At 44.1% G+C, this 19,044-nt stretch overlaps 1 protein-coding gene across 7 annotated transcripts in view; it reads right to left on the reverse strand.

Moving 5' to 3' along the window:
* Positions 1 to 19,044, reverse strand: part of TBC1D24 (TBC1 domain family member 24) — a 59,813-nt gene that overhangs the window by 33,904 nt on the left and 6,865 nt on the right. For 5 of the 7 annotated variants that reach the window (XM_033963978.1, XM_033963979.1, XM_033963981.1 and 2 more), the window contains exons 2-4: positions 13,540 to 14,575; positions 3,710 to 3,727; positions 739 to 897 (exon numbers count right to left, since the gene is read on the reverse strand). In XM_033963978.1, coding sequence (XP_033819869.1) covers positions 739 to 897; positions 3,710 to 3,727; positions 13,540 to 14,504 — 1,142 coding nt within the window. In that variant the 5' untranslated portion in view covers positions 14,505 to 14,575. The remainder of the gene's footprint in view (positions 1 to 738; positions 898 to 3,709; positions 3,728 to 13,539; positions 14,576 to 19,044) is intronic. The other 2 variants (XM_033963983.1, XM_033963984.1) reach the window with 1 other exon arrangement.

Consider the following 19,044-nt stretch of genomic DNA (forward strand, 5'->3'; position numbering starts at 1 on the left):
ATGAACAAAAAAAAAACAACAATGATAGATAAACTGAGATACATGGAGAGTGTTTGGCAGGAGGGAAAATACAAACACTGGGCAGGGCAAGGGCAAAAGTAAGGTTTCGATATGTCTTTTATGATACACTGCAAGTTTTATGATTGATGGTAAATAATTTGAAATTAATTTTTTCAAATAGACATTGTCTGTGCTCTGAATGAGACAAACCCCTATGAAGCAATACCACCACTATAGACTGAACATTACTGTTTATTATACTAAAGAAGACTCAAAGGACTCCAGAATGCTGGAAAAGAGATCTCTCTCTCAGGATGCTAAAGCTCAAAGTTCCACAATATTAAGGTCACTCTAATGCAGGGATCTCAAAGTCCCTCCTTGAGGGCCGCAATCCAGTCGGGTTTTCAGGATTTCTCCAATGACTATGCATTGAAAGCAGTGCATGCACATAGATCTCATGCATATTCATTGCGGAAATCCAGAAAACCCGACTGGATTGCGGCCCTCAAGGAGGGACTTTGAGACCCCTGCTCTAATGTGACCATCATTTCAATTTGCATGATAATGATAAACTGAATATATCATGAAACTGGCTGCTTATCCCAAAATGCAAACAATTGAAAATGTCATGCTTTTCATTTGATTAAACCACCTTTTACAATCCATAATTTGGTTTCAACGATTGAGAATCTTTTCCAGTTACCGCTGACCACTTCTAAGTTTTGAAGGTGCTTTCACCTGTTGAGGCAACTGCCATGTTCCAAGTTGGTGTACAGCAGCTGGGGCTGACAGAGGGCAAAGCGTTCCGGGATCCAGGACCAGATGTCCCGCATCTCTTTCACGCTTACAATTTCTGACTTGAAGTTCTCCGCATGAACTGCCAGGTGCACATTCTGCCTGCAAGACACCACAGAGTAAAATAAATTCCAACGTTCATCTATAACTTGGAGTGCGAGGCAGGAATGACAGCAAGTGAAGCCAATGAAGTGTTATTGGTATTGATCGGTCACAGATTTGCAGAACTTTCTAAGTGGGACACACTTATTTCAGAATTTTCAAAGATGAAAGGCTATGTCTTAGGATTTAACTGCAGACACATCTAATCCGATTTATAGACACCTTCAGGTTTGCACTATGTTCTAAAGGGGAAATTCTGTAACAGTGTGCCTATATTTAAATATCTTCTTTACAGAGTATAATTCAAGCACAAGCACTTACGTCAACCAGAACGCTGATGTAAATGCTCTTGTTTAAATGCCGGAGATAAGCGCAACTTGCAATATCCTGTTTAAGTGCGAGTCCCACCCAGATTCTGCCTGTCTGTCAAATACATGCCAAGATATGTGCATATTTTAAGAATAGTGGTTAGACAAATTTTCAGCATCTATGTGCAATGTGCACACATAACTGCATATATGCCATAATCGATTCATTTATGCATGTATTTGCTACTTAAATGTTAGCACTTTATTTATTTACAGAATTACTCTCTAAATGGTTAATGTATTCTAATAAGAATACCCTTTCCCTTAGGTTAGTCATGCAAATAAAAGCAAGTAGAGATGTTCCAATAAGCTCACATCTTAGAGCTGCATCCATTCATTTACTTACTTCCTTCTTAGATCGATGTGTGGTTACATTGCAGTGATCAACCATAAACTAACTAGAAGAAGATTACGCTTCTAAATCTGTTCACTTCATGCTCTTAGGATCTTCATAAGTTTTGGTTAACTCTTTAAATCTGTATGTATGGTTCTGTCACAGTAAAAACAAAAGCTTTCTACATCCATGTAGAACATGTGTAACATTGTGGCAAGATCAGTGTTCTCTCCGGAATTTTTTTTTTTTTTTTACTAGCCAGGCAGATGGAGTAGCTGAATAGGGACAGGGGGGAGTACCAACAGAAAAATGGCTGGTCAGTAAAATCAACTGGGTGGCATATTCATTCAAAAGCCTATAAAGGCCCACAGATTTATTAAGCTAAAATAAAATGGAATACAAGTAGCTTCCTTCTCAATGGTGTATACCCATCTGTCACTGGGCCCCTCAGGAAGCTATGGAATAGAAAGGGGTTCTCTTAACAGGCTCTGAAAGAGATTCAAATGCCATCAGCAAAACATGGAAGGAGTTCTGAAGCAAAGAACTGTTCTAGGAGATTGTGTGTATAAATTACAGTAAAATGGCAATAGTGTTCCACATTATTATGCAGGAAATTAAGTTCACTTCTCAAGCCTAACTTCTTTCTCCTTGGGCTAGTCAGGGCTGGAGATATTGCAGATAGCACTCGCAGCTTCTGGTAGGTGGACTGGATAAATCTTAACCATGATTCGGCAGCAACATCTAGTGGCCAGATCCTGGGTTCCATAAGGAGCCGTGATCTGCAGTTCCTAGCTGGAGACCATTGCTATTATGACTGGGCTAGATGGGAAGGAGAAAATAATATTTTTTAAAAAATGGAGCTCTGTGACTGAGCACAAGAGAACACATAACTCCAGAGGGGAAAGTGTGACGCAGTGGTTAAAGCTACAGTCTCAGCACCCTGCTCCTTGTGCCCCTGGGCAAGTCACTTAATCCACCCATTGCCCCAGGTACGTTAGATAGATTGTGAGCCCACCGGGACAGAAAGGGAAAAATGCTCGAGTACCTGAATAAGTTCATGTAAACCGTTCTGAGCTCCCCTGGGAGAATGGTATAGAAAAAAATTGAATAAAATAAATATACAAATTAAAATTTGTCCCCCTTGTGTCTTTCTCCCCACTGGTGACAAATGTTTTCTTAAAAAGATCTTTTAAAGAACACTGTAGGATACTGCACAAAACACCCAGTATGTGCCATTAGTCTCATCTCACATACTTTATGTCTGTTTTAGAGCTTACATAAAATGGGAAATCAAAGTGCCCAAGTCCAGCAAGATATCACAAACAGCTTGAACACAGTTTGTTTGTTTTGTAAAATATCTTTGGTATCCAAATGCTGTTTAGGTTTCTGAAGAAAAACCCCATCCATCCAACCAACCCCCCCCAACAAATCTTTTTTTAAACAACAAAAATAAATTTCTTGCATTTTATTTGATTTTATTGGTGGTACTACTCATCCCTATATTAAGAAAGGTTTGGACAATTTTTGGAGGAAAAGTCCATAGTCTGTTATTGAGAAAGACATGGGAGAAGCCACTGCTTGCCCTGGTTCGGTGGCATGGAATGTTGCTACTCCTTGGGTTTTAGCCAGGTACTAGTGATCTGCATTGGCCACTGTGAGAACGGGCTACTGGGCTTGATGGACCATTGGGCTGACCCAGTAAGGCTATTCTTATGTTGGTAATCTCCTTAATATTTAGGGCTCCTTTTACAAAGGTGCGCTAGCGTTTTTAGCACTCGCTACCCGAAAAACTACTGCCTGCTCAAGAGGAGGCGGTAGCGGCCAGCGTGTGCTATTCCATGCGTTAAGGCCTTAACGCACCTTTGTAAAAGGAGCCCTTAATGCAGAACTGCTCAAAAATAAATATTCTGCATGTGGTACAGCATCTCAGAAGGTACTTTCTCTGTAAGACACATATGAGCAGTGCAACATCAATGGAGAATTCATTTGACATGGGATAAATGAAACAGCCAACAGCATTATGGGACATGCATTTTGCAGCCAAGCATGGGATGAGGCCGCAGAGAAGAGAGCAAAAATACAAAAGAGCTACCAACCCTTCTAAACCTACCTTTTTGGAGAGGATGCCCTGAGACAGGAAGGGAATGGGAGGCATAGAATTGACAGAAGAGGAGTGCAAAGGAGAGAAGAAAAACAAGAAAGTGATTTTTCCACATTTCCAGATAAAAGGAACACAGAAACACACAGTGAGCTCTGATCCAAGGTCTTTCCATTCTACTCTTTTATTGAGCATCTCTTACTGCTCTCATTTTCTAAGGCTGCCTCTTTAACCCTTTACATCACCAGGACAGCCTGCTTTGTTTTGCAGAAAAATGCATGAAGGCAGGGGTCTATAGCAGTGGTTTTCAATCCAGTCCAGTTTTCAAGATATCTACAAAGAATGTGTACGATATAAATTTGCATACCAAGGAAGTGGTCCATACAAATTTCTCTCAGGCATATTCATTGTGGATATCCTGAAAACCTGACTGGCTTGGTATGCTCTGTGGAATGAGTTGAGAAGCACTTTCTCACACAGCATTAAAGAAAAAAAAAAAATCCTACCCCAAAAAACTTGTAGAATTTTGAACATGATGATGACAGATTAAGCAAAATAAAATCAAAGGAAAAGAACAAGGAAAGGAGAATAGTCATATCAATTCCTATAAACCTCACATCCATCCATAAATGTGATGGGGAAGATATACATATACATGAATGCCAGGCAAGGAAACCACACTAGTGGAGATAGATGTTAAGAGTGATTCACAAAGACAGTCTGCTTTAGCACAGGTTTCTCAGTGCTGCTGACAGTGACAGGAAAGACTGTTTCAGTTTGTCTTCATACCATTGTGAACAAATCATCAATACCAAAAGGGATAACGGAAGATATCTGAAATGGAGACAATCCAAACAGAACAGCAAAATGCAGATGATATACATGAAGAATCTATTCAAAATGATACCCAAGGTAGCTCAAACATATAAAAATTACCCTAATTTTGTAACGGTGTCTCTGCAGGAAAGCTATATAGGTGCATATCATGTGCCTAGATTCTAGATGGCTACACATGTACCTATATGTTTTTATGAAAATTAATCAAGGGTTAAGTACAGTACAAATTTACACCTGCTCTGAGGCAGCTAAGAAAAAGTGGAACATATATATTTTATAAAAACACCAGCCTCTGCTTGCCTCTTCTCCAGCTCTGGAGATGACTATTTTTATATTGAGTAAGGGAGGCACTATGAAGGCAATTGTATAACTGGGTGTGCAAGTGCTGAGACAAATCGGTACACTTCTCCCTCCGTATTCACGATAGATGCGTTCCGGCTATAGCTGTGAATATGGAAAAACCGCGAATAACTGTTGTAAGCAGCGATTCAGAAAGCTAAGCAGGCAAGCGATTTTCACTCTATGGATGCTGGGAAACAGTGTTTTTCACTGTGCACGATGTGAACCAGCGATTTTCAGGGTGAAAGTTTTGAAACTTCGATTTTGTAGGAGAAAGCATGGAAGCAGAGTGAATATTGGTAAACGCTAAACTTTTTTTACAGTACAGCATAAGTAAAGGAACTTTAATCATGATGTAATCTTTGGGGGTGGGGTCAGCTGACAAAAAATTCTGAATATGTGAAACTGCGAGTGCCGAAACCACGAATACGGAGGGAGAAGTGTATTTATGCATACAATATGCTATTCTATAAAAGGTAGCGCATAAGTGCCTTAGCAAAAAACTGCAAGGGGGATGTACATGTGAGTGGTGCATTGGCCCTGTCTCCACTTTATGTTTGTAACTTATAAGTTATGTACTGTGAATGGTGCACTTAGACGTACCCATTTACATTTGCCACTGACCTGGCATAAAAACAGTGTCATGCTTAAGTGTAGGCATGCCAATTTGGTTTTACACTAGTATGCTATAATGGTATTTTGGCACATAGATGCTTTTATAGACCTGGATGCTCAGAATGCAGCATGGGTGCATCTAACTGGAGGTGCCAATTGTCTTCTATGCACTTATTTCCTCTATATGTATACCACTGGGCAATTTTATAAAAGCCTGCTTAACTGTGTTAAAATAGATTAGGTTCTTTCTTACCTTGTTAATATATTTTCTAGTACATAGATGTGCCATTCTGGACAGTAGGGCATTCTCCCCATGCTCACAAGCCATGCAGAAGGAATTCATTTCATGTTTTCAACTCCTCCTCCAGAGGGCTCTGCTGCCCCCTTCAGTTTGTACCAAAGTAGGTAACAGCCCTATATAGGAACACATAAGAAGGGGTAAGGGGAGACTCCCTGAACTACAAATCTGTTCTGTTCTGAAAGTATAACATGTTAAAACATTTTAATTGAACAATCGAATCATCAAAATAACTATACCAGTCAAAAACATTTATGGAGCTGAAACATATGCTGAAGAGTAGGGTTATCCATGCATGCTCATGAGGATACTGTCAATCACAGCCTTTCAGCTCCTCCTCTCTCTCCCCCTGGTCTCTGCTGTCCCCTTCAGTTTGTACCAAAGCCAGTGACAGCCCTATAGAAGGAGGCAGGAGAAGGAGGGGTATGAGGAACTCCCCGCAACCAAGTGTCTGATCTGCTCAGATAAATGTAAAACAATCACTGAATAAATAGTAATGCAAGTAAAATATTAACAAGCCTTCGAGAGGAACAATGAGTAAGAAAAATACAAGTTAAACCAGAACATAATAGCATGAACATTCATGGAGCTCAAATAATTCCTCCCTTTTAAGTATATACAGAGACTCTTAATAATGTCATAGTTTGACTGACAGGAAATCTTAACTGTGAAGCTGATATGAAGCTTAAGGCACAAAGCAGGTACATCAGATAACTGCTGGGTGGGGGGAGGTTCAGCATACCATTCTTATCGACTGGAAAATATATTATCACGGTAAACTAAACTAAACTAAACCTTAGGTTTGTATGGTATGTGGAACTGTAGGGATGTACCTAAAGAGGCCCCAAACTTTCAGGTGGGACAGAGGAGTCTGTTCATTGTGTTGAAGACCCAAAAACAGCATCCTCCCTTGCTGCTGTGTCTACCCTATAGAATTTGGTTAAAGTATGAACGGAAGATCAGATTGCTGATCTACAATCTCCTTGGGTGGGACTGTCCGAGCTTCCATCCAAGAGGCCACTCCCTTTGTCGACTGCACCTTTAAAGGAGACAGGCGGTTGTTTGTGCAACTGATGTAGGATATAGCTGTATGAATCCATCTAGATATGGTAGCCTTGGAGGCAGGTCTTGCCAATTAGTTAACACAAAAAGATAGTCTGAGACATGAAACTCATTGGTTTTCTCCAGGTAATGCAACAGCACTCTTGTGAGATAAAATGCTGGCAGTCTAATTCAGTTTCTCAACACACGGTACGCGTACCCGTAAGGGTATGCGCGCCGCTTGTTGGGAGTACGCAGCACTGCGGTGGTCTCCTACCCCCTTACTCCTTAATAGCCACCATCACCTGGGATCCCATGCCCTCCTTCCTGCCTGCCCCCTCTGCTGAAGCCTCCGCCAGGGATCCCATGCTCTCCTTCCTGCATACCCCCCCCCCTTTGCCAAAGCTGGCGCAGAAGGCTTCACTCCTATGTCAGAGCTGATGGGGATTCCAGTTACCTCCTTCAGGGCCTCCTAGCTGGGCTGCTCCTTCTGGCCTTCAGCTGCACAGGGATGTGGGAAGTGGTTCTTTCATGCTTCAAGTGGCTGACCCGGGAGCCTTCTCTCCGACATCAGAGCTGATGTGAAATTATTCTGAGGGCATGCTCTGTAAAAATGACTTTGGACACATACCGACTCATGCTGTGGTGGGATTCCAGAGTCCTTGGGAGAGTCATTTCAAGGGAGTCCTTTTCTGGGGACCATACAGACAATAGTGCGGTTATGGAGAACATGCATGTGGGTCTTTGCCCAAGGAACCATATCTATAGTGGCCACCCTGGAGCCTAGTACTTGAAGACAGCGCCATGCAGATGGAACTGGCCAGAGCCCTAGGAGCCTTCCTGAGGCATCTGGGGAGGGGCCTGAGGCTTTGATTGACCCAAGATGTTTAAGGCCCCTCCAACCGGGTGACATGAAAAAGTAGCCGGGTGGGGCGTGATGGGGAAATTTGGTGGTGCAGAAATTTAACCCCCTCTTTTACTAAGGTTCGCTAGCAAGCATTTTTAGCGCACACAAATCCCCGTGCTACGCGCAAAAACTAACGCCAGCTCAATGCTGGTATTAGCATCTAGCGTGCATGGCAATTCTGTGCGCACTAAGCGCACACTAAAACCGCTATCACAGCTTAGTAAAAAGAGCCCTAAATGTGTACTATTTTTATTAGTTAATTATTATTATTTTCCAATGCTCAATATGACTTCCTTTTTTAAGGTTTGACACTTGTGCCAGAATATTTTTACTAAATTTAAGAAGTATCCAATTCTAGAAGGGAATAATTAGATATTTGCCCTCTTTCAAATGGTATAGAGGTTTAAAAAAGGGAAATGCATTAATGAAGTCATTAGGTTCAATCTAGCCATTTATTTCTGCATGAATTTAAACAACTAAAAAATAAAGATAAATATAGTTCATCCAGTCATACAAGAAATGGCTCTACAGCAGGGGTGCCCACACTTTTTGGGCTTGCGAGCTACTTTTAAAATGACCAAGTCAAAATGATCTACCAACAATAAAATTTTAAAAAACACAAAACACACTATAAGCAGAGAAAATGTTAATTATCATTTATATTCCACAGGTTTTCAAAGAGGTCAAGGGAGATGACTTTATGCAATGTCACCTCAGGAACAACTATACAAAAATAGACAAATATACTCCTCCCTTTTTACTAAACCGCGATAGCGTTTTTTAGCAGAGGGAGATGTGCTGAATGTCCTGCGCTGCTCTTAATGCTCATAGGCTCCCTGCCCTAAAAACCGCTATTGTGGTTTAGTAAAAGGGGGCCATAGTGCAAAATATAGACATCAGATATAAATTCTCAAAATGGACACATTTTGATCACTAAATTGAAAATAAAATCATTTTTCTTACCTTTTTATCTGGTGATTTAATGAGTCTCTGGTTGCACTTCCTTCTGACTGTAAATCCAATATTTCTTTCTTTCTGCCCTTCCCTTTCTCTTTTTGTCTCTCTTTCTTTCTCTCCCCCCGCCTGCCTGTCTTTCTCTCTCTCTCTCCCTGCCCCCCTCTTTATTTCTGCCTTTTTTTCTCTCTCTCCCCCTACCTGCCTGTTTTTCTTTCTTTCTCTCTCCCCCTGCTCCCCTAAGCCATTATGCCAATTTCTCCACTTCCCCAATTCTTTCCCTACCCCCTAAGCCACCATGCCGATTTCTCCCTGCTGCTTCCCCAAGCCAGGTCAGGCACATACAAGCGCCGGACTCACAAGACTTCACTTCCAAAGTCAATTCTAACATCGGAGAGGAAGTTCCAGGCCAGCCAGGCAGCGATTGGTTGGTCCAGAATTTCCTCTCCGTAAGAATTGACGTAGGAGATGAAGTCTTGTGAGTCCGGCGCTTGTACGTGCCTGGCCTGGCTCAGAGAGGCAGGAAGAAAAAGATCGCAAAGGCAACGCGATCGACTCACATTACCTTTGCGATCTACTGGTCGATTGTGATCGACCATTTGGGCACCCCTGCTGGTATGGTATCCTGTCCTGACGTGAGGAAAGGGGTTTAGTCCCCAAAAAGTTCCATTTCCTATTTATAAATTGTAATCAATATAGTTACAATACTACTTGATTCTATGTAAAAGCAACAAAAAAAATTTCTACCTTTTGTCGTTTCTGCTTTAATCATCTTCTCTTCGCTCTCTTCTTTCTATTCAGCATTTGTCCTCGCTCCCTTCCATGCAACATCTGTCCTCTCTTTGCCCCTTCCAACCAGCCTCTGCCCTCTCCCTCCCTACCTCTTCCATCTACTGTCCACCCTCTCTCTGCCCCTTGCATCCACTGTCCACCCTCTCTGCTCTTTCCATCCAGTGTCCATCCTCTCTCTGTTCCATATGGCATCTTCCCTCTTTCTATGCCCCTTCAATAAACTGTATATCCTGTGCCCTTTCTCTCCTTTGTACATAATTCATTTCAGCTTCACCCCCTCCCCTATGCTCTGGCATCTCTCTCTTCTCTTTTCCTTCCTTCCCACTCCACCCCATGGTCTGGCATCTCTATCTCTTTTCCTTCTCTCCCCCCCAAGCCCTGGCATTTACCCCCCCTCCATGGTCTGGTAGCTCCTTTCCTATCCCTCCCTCCCATGGTTTTGGCATGATCTTTTTCCTCTCCTGTCCCTTCCCTGGTCTTCCTTCTCCCCTCTCTCTCCCCAATTGGGTGCTGCAGCAGCAGCACTTCTCTTCCCCCTCCCCCATTGGGTGCAGCAGCACTTCTTTTCCCCTCCCCAATTGGGTACAACAGCAGCTTTTCTCTTCCCCACCTCCAATTGGGTGTAGCAGCTTTTCTCTTCCCCCCTCCCCCCAAAAAATTGGGGAGGGGAATACCCAGTTTAGATGACACAGCAACAGCTAAGGCAGCAACAGCAACATTTCTCTTCCCTTCCTCCTCCCCCCCAAAAATGAGTGCAGCAGCAAACATTTCTCTTCCCCCTCCCCTCCCCCATTCGGTGCAGCAGCTGCATTTCTCTTCCCATCCCTCCCATCTCACACACCCGTCAGCAGAGCCACTAGACAAGTTGTTTCCCCCAAGCACACCCCTCCCCCCAAAGAAGCCCCCTTTCCCTCTCCCTGTCTCTCCAGGGCCCCTTCTGTCTCCTCCTAGAGCAAAGCTGTCTGTCCCCAGCATATCTCCCCTCCAAAGCAGCCCCCTTTCCCTCTCCTTGCCTCTCCATGGCCCCTTTTGTCTCCTCCCAGAGCAAAGCTGTCTGTCCCCAGCACACCTCCCCTCCAAAGCAGCCCCCTTTCCCTCCCCTGTCTCTCCATGGCCCCTTCTGTCTTTCCCCCAGAGCAAAGCTGTCTGTCCCCAGCACACCTCCCCTCCAAAGCAGCCCCCTTTCCCTCCCCTGTCTCTCCATGGCCCCTTCTGTCTTTCCCCCAGAGCAAAGCTGTCTGTCCCCAGCACACCTCCCCTCCAAAGCAGCCCCCTTTCCCTCTCCCTATCCATGGCCCCTTCTGTCTCCCCCAGCACACCCCTCCCCCAAAGCAGCCCCTTTTCCCCCTGGCTCCCGGTATTGATCCCCTTCTTACCCTCCCTCCATCCCGGCGTCTTCTGGCCTGCTCCTCTTTAAAGCAGCCTGCCATCGTGGTGGCCGGCTTTAGCGAACCTAGCTATTCCAACAGAGGGAGCGTGCTACTGAGGTTGGACAGCGGCCTGCGAGGTTCTTTAAAGCCGGCCACGATCGCAGGCTGCTCTGAAGAGGAGTATCAGCGACGGGAGGTGACACAGCGAGGACGCGGGCAGGGGGAGAGCACAGTCGCGCGAGTGAGGGCGGGCGGTGACGCGCCGAGGACCCGGGCAGGGAGAGAGCACAGTCGCGCGCCTCCAGCCCCTGCAAGCGCCGTGAGGTGTCAAATAGAATACTGCCACAGAAGCACACCTCACGGCGCCAGGAATCAAGAATTTTCAAGAGCGCATGCGCGCTCTAGGGTTTTATTATTATATATATATACACATATACACACACACTGTATATATAGTGGAACCCTGGTTTACGAGCATAGTTCGTTCCAGAAGCATGCTCGTAAACCAATTTACTTGTATATCAAAGCGAGTTTCCCCATAGGATGTAAGGGAAACTCGCTTGATTCGTTCCACCTCCTCCCCCCTTCCCTTGGCCACCGGCGCTGTTCTACTTTCTTTTCCCCCCCCCCCAGGCCACCGGCGCTGCTCCATCTTACCCCCCCTTAGGCCACTGGCGCTGCTCCACACCCCTCCCCCCCGCTCGCATCCCCCACCCACCCAAACACATTCTCTTACCCCTATCTGGCACCAGCACCAATGCACAGGACATGCCGGTGCCCGAAGATCTTCCCTCTTCCTTGTGCTGGGCCTTGAGCATCTGCGCATTCGCAAACCGAGCTCGAGTCGGAGAGAGAGAACCCACTCTCGCTGGCTGACAATCAGGAGAAAAACTTCTTCCTTATATGTCTCTCTTGACTACTTCTCTTCTGGTTTAATATTTGGTTTCTGTTATGGAGGTTTCAGAGGACAGAATTTACCAGGAATACCATCCAAACCAGAAGAGAGGTAGTCAAGAGAAACATGCAAGGAAGAAGTTTTTCTCCCAATTGTCAACCAGCGAGAGTGGGTTCTCCGAGGAAGCTGTTCTGGTGAAAAGCATCAGAACCCGCTGCAGTGAGACAACTTTTGACAAGTATTTTTCACCAGTTGAAGTTAAATTTCACAAATTTGAAGAGAATATTTTAGAAACTTAACATTTTTTGACACACACACACATACATACATACATACACACACACAAGACGGAGCAATGATAGACTCCACGAAAGCACATTTAAGGGCTTGTCCCCGTCTGTGATTTCTGTACCAGCAATTGGTTCTGAGCTCCATTTGTCGGTTTAAGGGTTGTTAAATCATAAGTGCTTCCTTTTTTGTTTTGATGAGTGTGCTCTGAGGAAGAGACAGGAAAAAAAAAAGGTTGGCTGGTGGGGGAGAAGGAGGATATAGAGGGAATTCTTTCAGGAAGCACCAATTTAAACTTCCTGTGCCATAGTCGCTTTTACCTACCACTTTTTCTTTATGCATTATCTTAAGCAAGCAGGGTTCTTAACCAAATCCTCAAGACACATCTAGCCAGTCAGGTTTTCAGGATACCTACAATGAATGTGTGCAAGATAAAATTTGCATAGAATAAAGGAAATGTAGGCAAATTTATTTCATGCATACTTGTAGATATCCTGAAAACCTGACTGGCTAAGTGTGTCTTGAGAAGTAGGTTGAGAACACCTGCTTTACAGTTAGGTTATATTGCAATGCTGAGGTGGGGGGAGGGAAGGGTTGGATTATAGCAGCTTTAAGGAGATACCCTAGGATGACGGAGATAATTCTTCTCCAGATGAGCATCACTGAGCAGAATAATCAGCAATGATGATTTAAACCCAGTTGCCAATCTGCCACCCAGCAGCTGGCATGGTGCCAGGTGGCCCCTAGAAAGTCACATGGTGGCAAGTTGGATAAGATTTCAACAAAATAATGGACAGTTCAGCTGATAATATTGCAGGAGCTTGGACAGTGGCCTAGCTGGCTCCATAGCAAAGATTGCCCAGCTGATCCATTTGCAATTATACTGCATCAAAAAGTGCTTGAGGCTGGAGATAAGGGGTGGTTTGTCTATGTTGGTCTCAGCTATGCTGACTCTGTGTAGGTTTTTCAATAAAATATTCTCGATATTTGGTTTCTGTTATGGAGGTTTCAGAGGACAAAATTTACCAGGAATATCACAGCAGCTTATGTTCGACAAATGCAAAAAATGTTGTTGTAAATGAGTTGTCAAAAAGCAGAGGTCCCTTTCTTCAGAGAAACGTAATGAGATGAGCACTAATTACACCTGGTAATGCAGACCATTTTTTTTTTATCTGGTTCTTGAACAAAGGCTCCCATTTCTGCCTCATGCAAACAGCATAATACCCAGAGACATTCAGCCAATGGCACTATTTCATATGCTCAAAATAAGGTAAAGACCAATCCGGAAAACATTCAACACTAGTGTTATGTTTCAAGAACCTTTTACATACATAACCTTTTGTTTTTAGTGCTACAAGTGTCCTATTTTTGGAATTCCTAGTGTATAAACCTTACAAATAAACACTGTAAAGCCACTGCCTTCCAAAGCAGCTTTAGATATCTTTATGGTTTATGCTGAAGACCGTTGAATAACACAGATAACCTAGAGAGACACAATGGCCTTACCTCTTATGCTGGACGGTGATACCTTTCTGCTGAAGAGCCTTCTCATTGGCCATCTGTAGAAGCTGGATCTCCTTCCGAGAGAGAAGACGAATGGCAAAAGCCTTCTCTAGCAGCTTTTCTGGGGTCACTGACTTGGCAATGTCCTTAACAAAAGTCCGAATATCCTGCTTAATGTTGTCAGACTCCAATGGCTGCTTGGCTCTCACCTTGTGGAAGAACTTGAGGAGGGCTATTGCAACCCGATATAGCACCTTGTAGCCCTCCACCAGGAATATATCAAACACTCTTGCTATGTAAGTCAGGGGCAGTTCGCCAAAAAGCCATCTCTGCCAGTCTGAGTACACTTCTAATACGTCTTCTGACACTGCTACTAAGAGCTTGTGTGCACCTTGACAGTACTTGTTGACTAAGTCACCAAAGGTCATGCATGAGGATTCAAAAGCCAGGAAAGTCTGATCTATTAGTCGCTTGCTTTGGTCATTGCAGGCAAGGATACGACAAACCTTCTCAAAACACACTGCCTCATCAGGACTGTAATGAAGTAGCAGTGCCACCACAGAGGGCAAGGCAGGGCAGAAGGATATGTCAGGGAATTGATTGGCAATGCATAGAAGAATCTTCCTGACCGAAGCTATGCCCTCTGTATTCAGGCAGTAACTGGGCACTTGCCTATCGTCTACAAATTCAGGAAGAGGGAGGAGGCCAACAGCACGCTTGCTGACTATCTTCCCTACAATGTCCTGGTAGACGTAGGCATCTGGTGTCACTGTACGGCATGGGATGTCCTTAATCAGCTTTTGGTAAACTTTGGCTCTCAAAGTGTGGCTCTTGGCCCAGTAGCCCTGGCGGGCAAGTTGCTTTAACTCATTAAATTCAGAGCAGGATAATTCTTTGGCGCTGCTATTCAAGAGAGCGCTGTCCATCTTATCCCAGTCCACAAAGCGGCCATATTCTGCATCATCCATGGCAGTGAAAGTTATTTACCAAGCAACAGAAAAAGATTTTCCGTACTTTTTATGAGGTTGTCATTTTTATCCTGTAAAATAAATAGATAAGTGTAAGAAGCATAAGATATTATCAAATTATGAAATTAATGATTTCCTAAAACAAATCTATGAAAACAACCTGTGTATACTAAAAGCATTCTCTGTTTTGTATAAGATTATTACACTTGATCTTAGCCAAAATGCCAAGAAGCGATTGTATAAAGATTATTATTAATACTAAATGTTGCCTTAAGTGGTCAGGTGCCTTACCCAATTAGGTGCCCTGATTATAGAATTACTTCTACAAACAGAAAAGGGGAGGTTTCAACTTACAAAATCATTTTCAAAATGCCTCAATTTTGGTGACTCAAAAAGGCAACACCATTAATTCCATTAATACATGTACCTTATTTCTCCCCCCACCCCAGAAAAGATTCTAGCTTTCAAGCTCACGAAACACATAAAAGGAAACAAATGTTGTTAGAGATGTCCACACACATTTTCAGAAAAGCTGGTTTGCATTGGTAACACATTAAAAGTCTGATATAAAAGCTGATTTTGCATACTTTGCCTAGAAAAGAGAGGACAACCAAGACAAGATGGGCAAACTTCTCAAATATTTTACAAAAGATTTGCTAACACAGGCCTTTTGTAAAATACCTTTAAGGACACAAAAACATATGTGTAGTTTACTGCACATATAGAATAAACAGCCATGCTAGGGAAAAAAAACGAGTTAAAAAGAGAGGCATTTAATTCCTTTTCTATCCTGTCCTCCCCAATGAGCTCAGAACGGGTTACAGGTTAACATACATAATACACAGTTAACAGGTTACAATTTGTCATAGTTACAGTACAAGTTTTTTCAATACTGGTTTTTATCCTAACTTGACACATACTAGGGATCCAATACCAATATACAGGTTACAATTTGTTACAGTGCAAGTTTATTCAATGCAAGCTTTTATTCTAACGTAACACATACCGAGATCTAGTAGCAATATACATTTCTTTGTAATCCATCGGTCGTAGGCAGGGGAGTTAGGTGACGAGGTATGCTTTTGTTGCTTTCCTAAGTTCAGAAGTCCTTCAAGGGATCTGATCTGTGGTGGCAGTTGATTCCAGTGGCATGAAGTGGGAGTAGGAATGTCGTTTGGCAGTTTGCAGTTGAAGGGCATGTCTAGGGGGCTTTTTAAGGCGTGTTTCATCTTGGGAGTGGAGGGATCTGTTCGGCATGTAGGGAGGTAGCTTGGACATCATATAGCCCGGCACCATGTCCTCACAAATGAAGAGAGTATATGTTCGAGTGGGTGCTCACCTGGGAAGTAGCAATCATCAAACGGTTTGGTTTGATATAACGGCTAAAGTGGAGAGCGGCCGCATGATACTTAAAGTCCTAGATTTCAATCGTACGGACTTTAATGCAATGAGAAAGTACCTGAAGAAAGAGCTGTTAGGATGGGAGGACATAAGAGAAGTGGAAAGACAGTGGTCTAAGCTGAAAGGAGCGATAAAAATGGCTACGGACCTTTATGTGAAGAAAATCAATAAAAACAAGAGAAAAAGGAAGCCGATATGGTTCTCCAACCTAGTGGCTGAGAAAATAAAGACGAAAGAGTTGGCGTTCATGAAATATAAAAAAACCCAAGAAGAGGAGAGCAGAAAGGACTACAGGGTGAAACTGAAAGAAGCCAAGAGAGAGATATGTCTGGCGAAAACACAGGCGGAAGAACAAATGGCTAAAAATGTAAAAAAGGGAGACAAAAATTTTTTCAGATATATTAGTGAAAGGAGGAAGATGAAAAATGGAATTGCTAGGCTAAAAGATGCTGGGAACCAATATGTGGAGAGTGATGAGGAGAAAGCAAATGTGCTAAACAAATACTTCTGTTCTGTGTTCACAGAAGAAAATCCTGGAGAAGGACCGAGATTGTCTGGCAAAGTTACACGAGAAATGGAGTAGATTCTGCGCTGCTCACGGAGGAGGGTGTTTATGAGCAACTTGAAAAACTGAAGGTGGACAAAGCGATGGGACCAGACGGGATCCATCCCAGGATACTAAGGGAGCTCAGAGAGGTTCTGGCGAGTCCTATTAAAGACTTGGTCAAGAAATCTCTGGAGACGGGAGTGATTCCTGGGGATTGGAGGAGAGCGGATGTGGTACTTATTCATAAAAGTGGTCACAGGGACGAAGCAGGAAACTACAGGCCGGTGAGTCTCACTTCAGTTGTTGGAAAAATAATGGAAGTGTTGCTGAAAGAAAGGATAGTGTACTTCCTTGAATCTAATGGGTTACAGGATCCGAGGCAACATGGCTTTACAAAAGGTAAATCATGCCAAACGAACTTGATTGAATTTTTGGATTGGGTGACCAGAGAGCTGGATCGAGGACATATGCTAGATGTAATTTACTTGGATTTCAGCAAAGCCGTTGATACAGTTCCTCATAGGAGGCTGTTGAACAAACTTGAAGGGCTGAAGTTAGGACCCAAAGTGGTGAACTGGGTCAGAAACTGGCTGTCGGACAGATGCCAGAGGGTGGTGGTTAATGGAAGTCGCTCGAAGGAAGGAAAGGTGAGTAGTGGAGTCCCTCAGGATTCGGTGCTGGGGCCAATCCTGTTCAATATGTTTGTGAGTGACATTGCTGAAGGGTTAGAAGGAAAAGTGTGCCTTTTTGCAGATGATACCAAGATTTGTAACAGAGTAGACACCGAAGAGGGAGTGGAAAATATGAAAAAGGATCTGCAAAAGTTAGAGGAATGGTCTAATGCCTGGCAACTAAAATTCAATGCAAAGAAATGCAGAGTAATGCATTTGGGGATTAATAATAGGAAGGAACCGTATATGCTGGGAGGAGAGAAGCTGATATGCACAGATGGGGAGAGGGACCTTGGGGTGATAGTGTCCGAAGATCTAAAGGCGAAAAAACAGTGTGACAAGGCAGTGGCTGCTGCCAGAAGGATGCAGGGCTGTATAAAGAGAGGCGTAGTCAGTAGAAGGAAGAAGGTGTTGATGCCCCTGTACAGGTCATTGGTAAGGCCCCACTTGGAGTATTGTGTTCAGTTTTGGAGACCGTATCTGGCGAAGGAAGTAAGAAGACTTGAGGCGGTCCAGAGGAGGGATAGGAGGCTTGCGCCACAAGACGTATGAGGAGAGACTGGAAGCCCTGAATATTTATACCCTAGAGGAAAGGAGAGACAGGGGAGATATGATTCAGACGTTCAAATACTTGAAGGGTATTAATGTAGAACAAAATCTTTTCCAGAGAAAGGAAAATGGTAAAACCAGAGGACATAATTTGAGGTTGAGGGGTGGTAGATTCAGGGGCAATGTTAGGAAATTCTACTTTACGGAGAGGGTAGTGGATGCCTGGAATGCGCTCCCGAGAGAGGTGGTGGAGAGTAAAACTGTGACTGAGTTCAAAGAAGCGTGGGATGAACACAAAGGATGTAGAATCAGAAAATAAGATTAAATATTGAACTAAGGCCAGTACTGGGCAGACTTGCACGGTCTGTGTCTGTATATGGCCGTTTGGTGGAGGATGGGCTGGGGAGGGCTTCAATGGCTGGGAGGGTATAGATGGGCTGGAGTAAGTCTTAACAGAGATTTTGGCAGTTGGAACCCAAGCACAGTACCAGGTAAAGCTTTGGATTCTTGCCCAGAAATAGCTAAGAAGAAAAAATTAAAAATTTAAATTGAATCAGGTTGGGCAGACTGGATGGATCATTTGGGTCTTTATCTGCCATCATCTACTATGTTATTATGTTTGAACACTAGCATTAGACCCTTGCAGACACGCTTGGCTACAGGCAGCCAGTGGGGCTGATGATAAAGCCTGGGAGACAGGGTCATGGGCATGGAGGTTTTTTAGAAGTCTGATTGCTGCATTTTGTACCCACTGGAGACATTGTATGTTCTTCTCTGTGAGCTCGATGAATAGCACGTTGCAGTAGTTATGAGTGAGATGACAAGGGCAAGGAGTACCGTATTTTCACGCAAATAACACGCACCCGTATAAAACGCGCACACGTGTATAGCGCGCAGAAATCACGATGATAAGCACAAAAACTTTGGTATAACGCGCTCACGATTATACCGCGCATGCTGCCCGACTCTCCGTTCACCCCCCTGACTTCCGTGCACTGCCCCGCCTCTCCGTGCGCTGTCCCGACTCTCCGTTCACCCCCCCTGACTTCCGTGCACTGCCCCGACTTTCCGTGCGCTGTCCCGACTCTCCGTTCACCCCCCCCTGACTTCCGTGCACTGCCCCGACTTTCCGTGCGCTGTCCCGACTCTCCGTTCACCCCCCCTGACTTCCGTGCACTGTCCCCCCTTGAAGGTCTGTCCCCATCCTGAAAGCCTGATGCCCCCCCCCGACGTCCGATACATCCCTCCCCCCGAAGGACCGCCGATTCCCCAACAATATCGGGCCAGGAGGGAGCCCAAATCCTCCTGGCCACGGCGACCCCCTAACCCCACCCCGCACTACATTACGGGCAGGAGGGATCCCAGGCCCTCC

This window comes from Geotrypetes seraphini, chromosome 11, assembly GCF_902459505.1.
Source record: "Geotrypetes seraphini chromosome 11, aGeoSer1.1, whole genome shotgun sequence".
NCBI classification, from domain to species: Eukaryota; Metazoa; Chordata; class Amphibia; order Gymnophiona; family Dermophiidae; genus Geotrypetes; species Geotrypetes seraphini.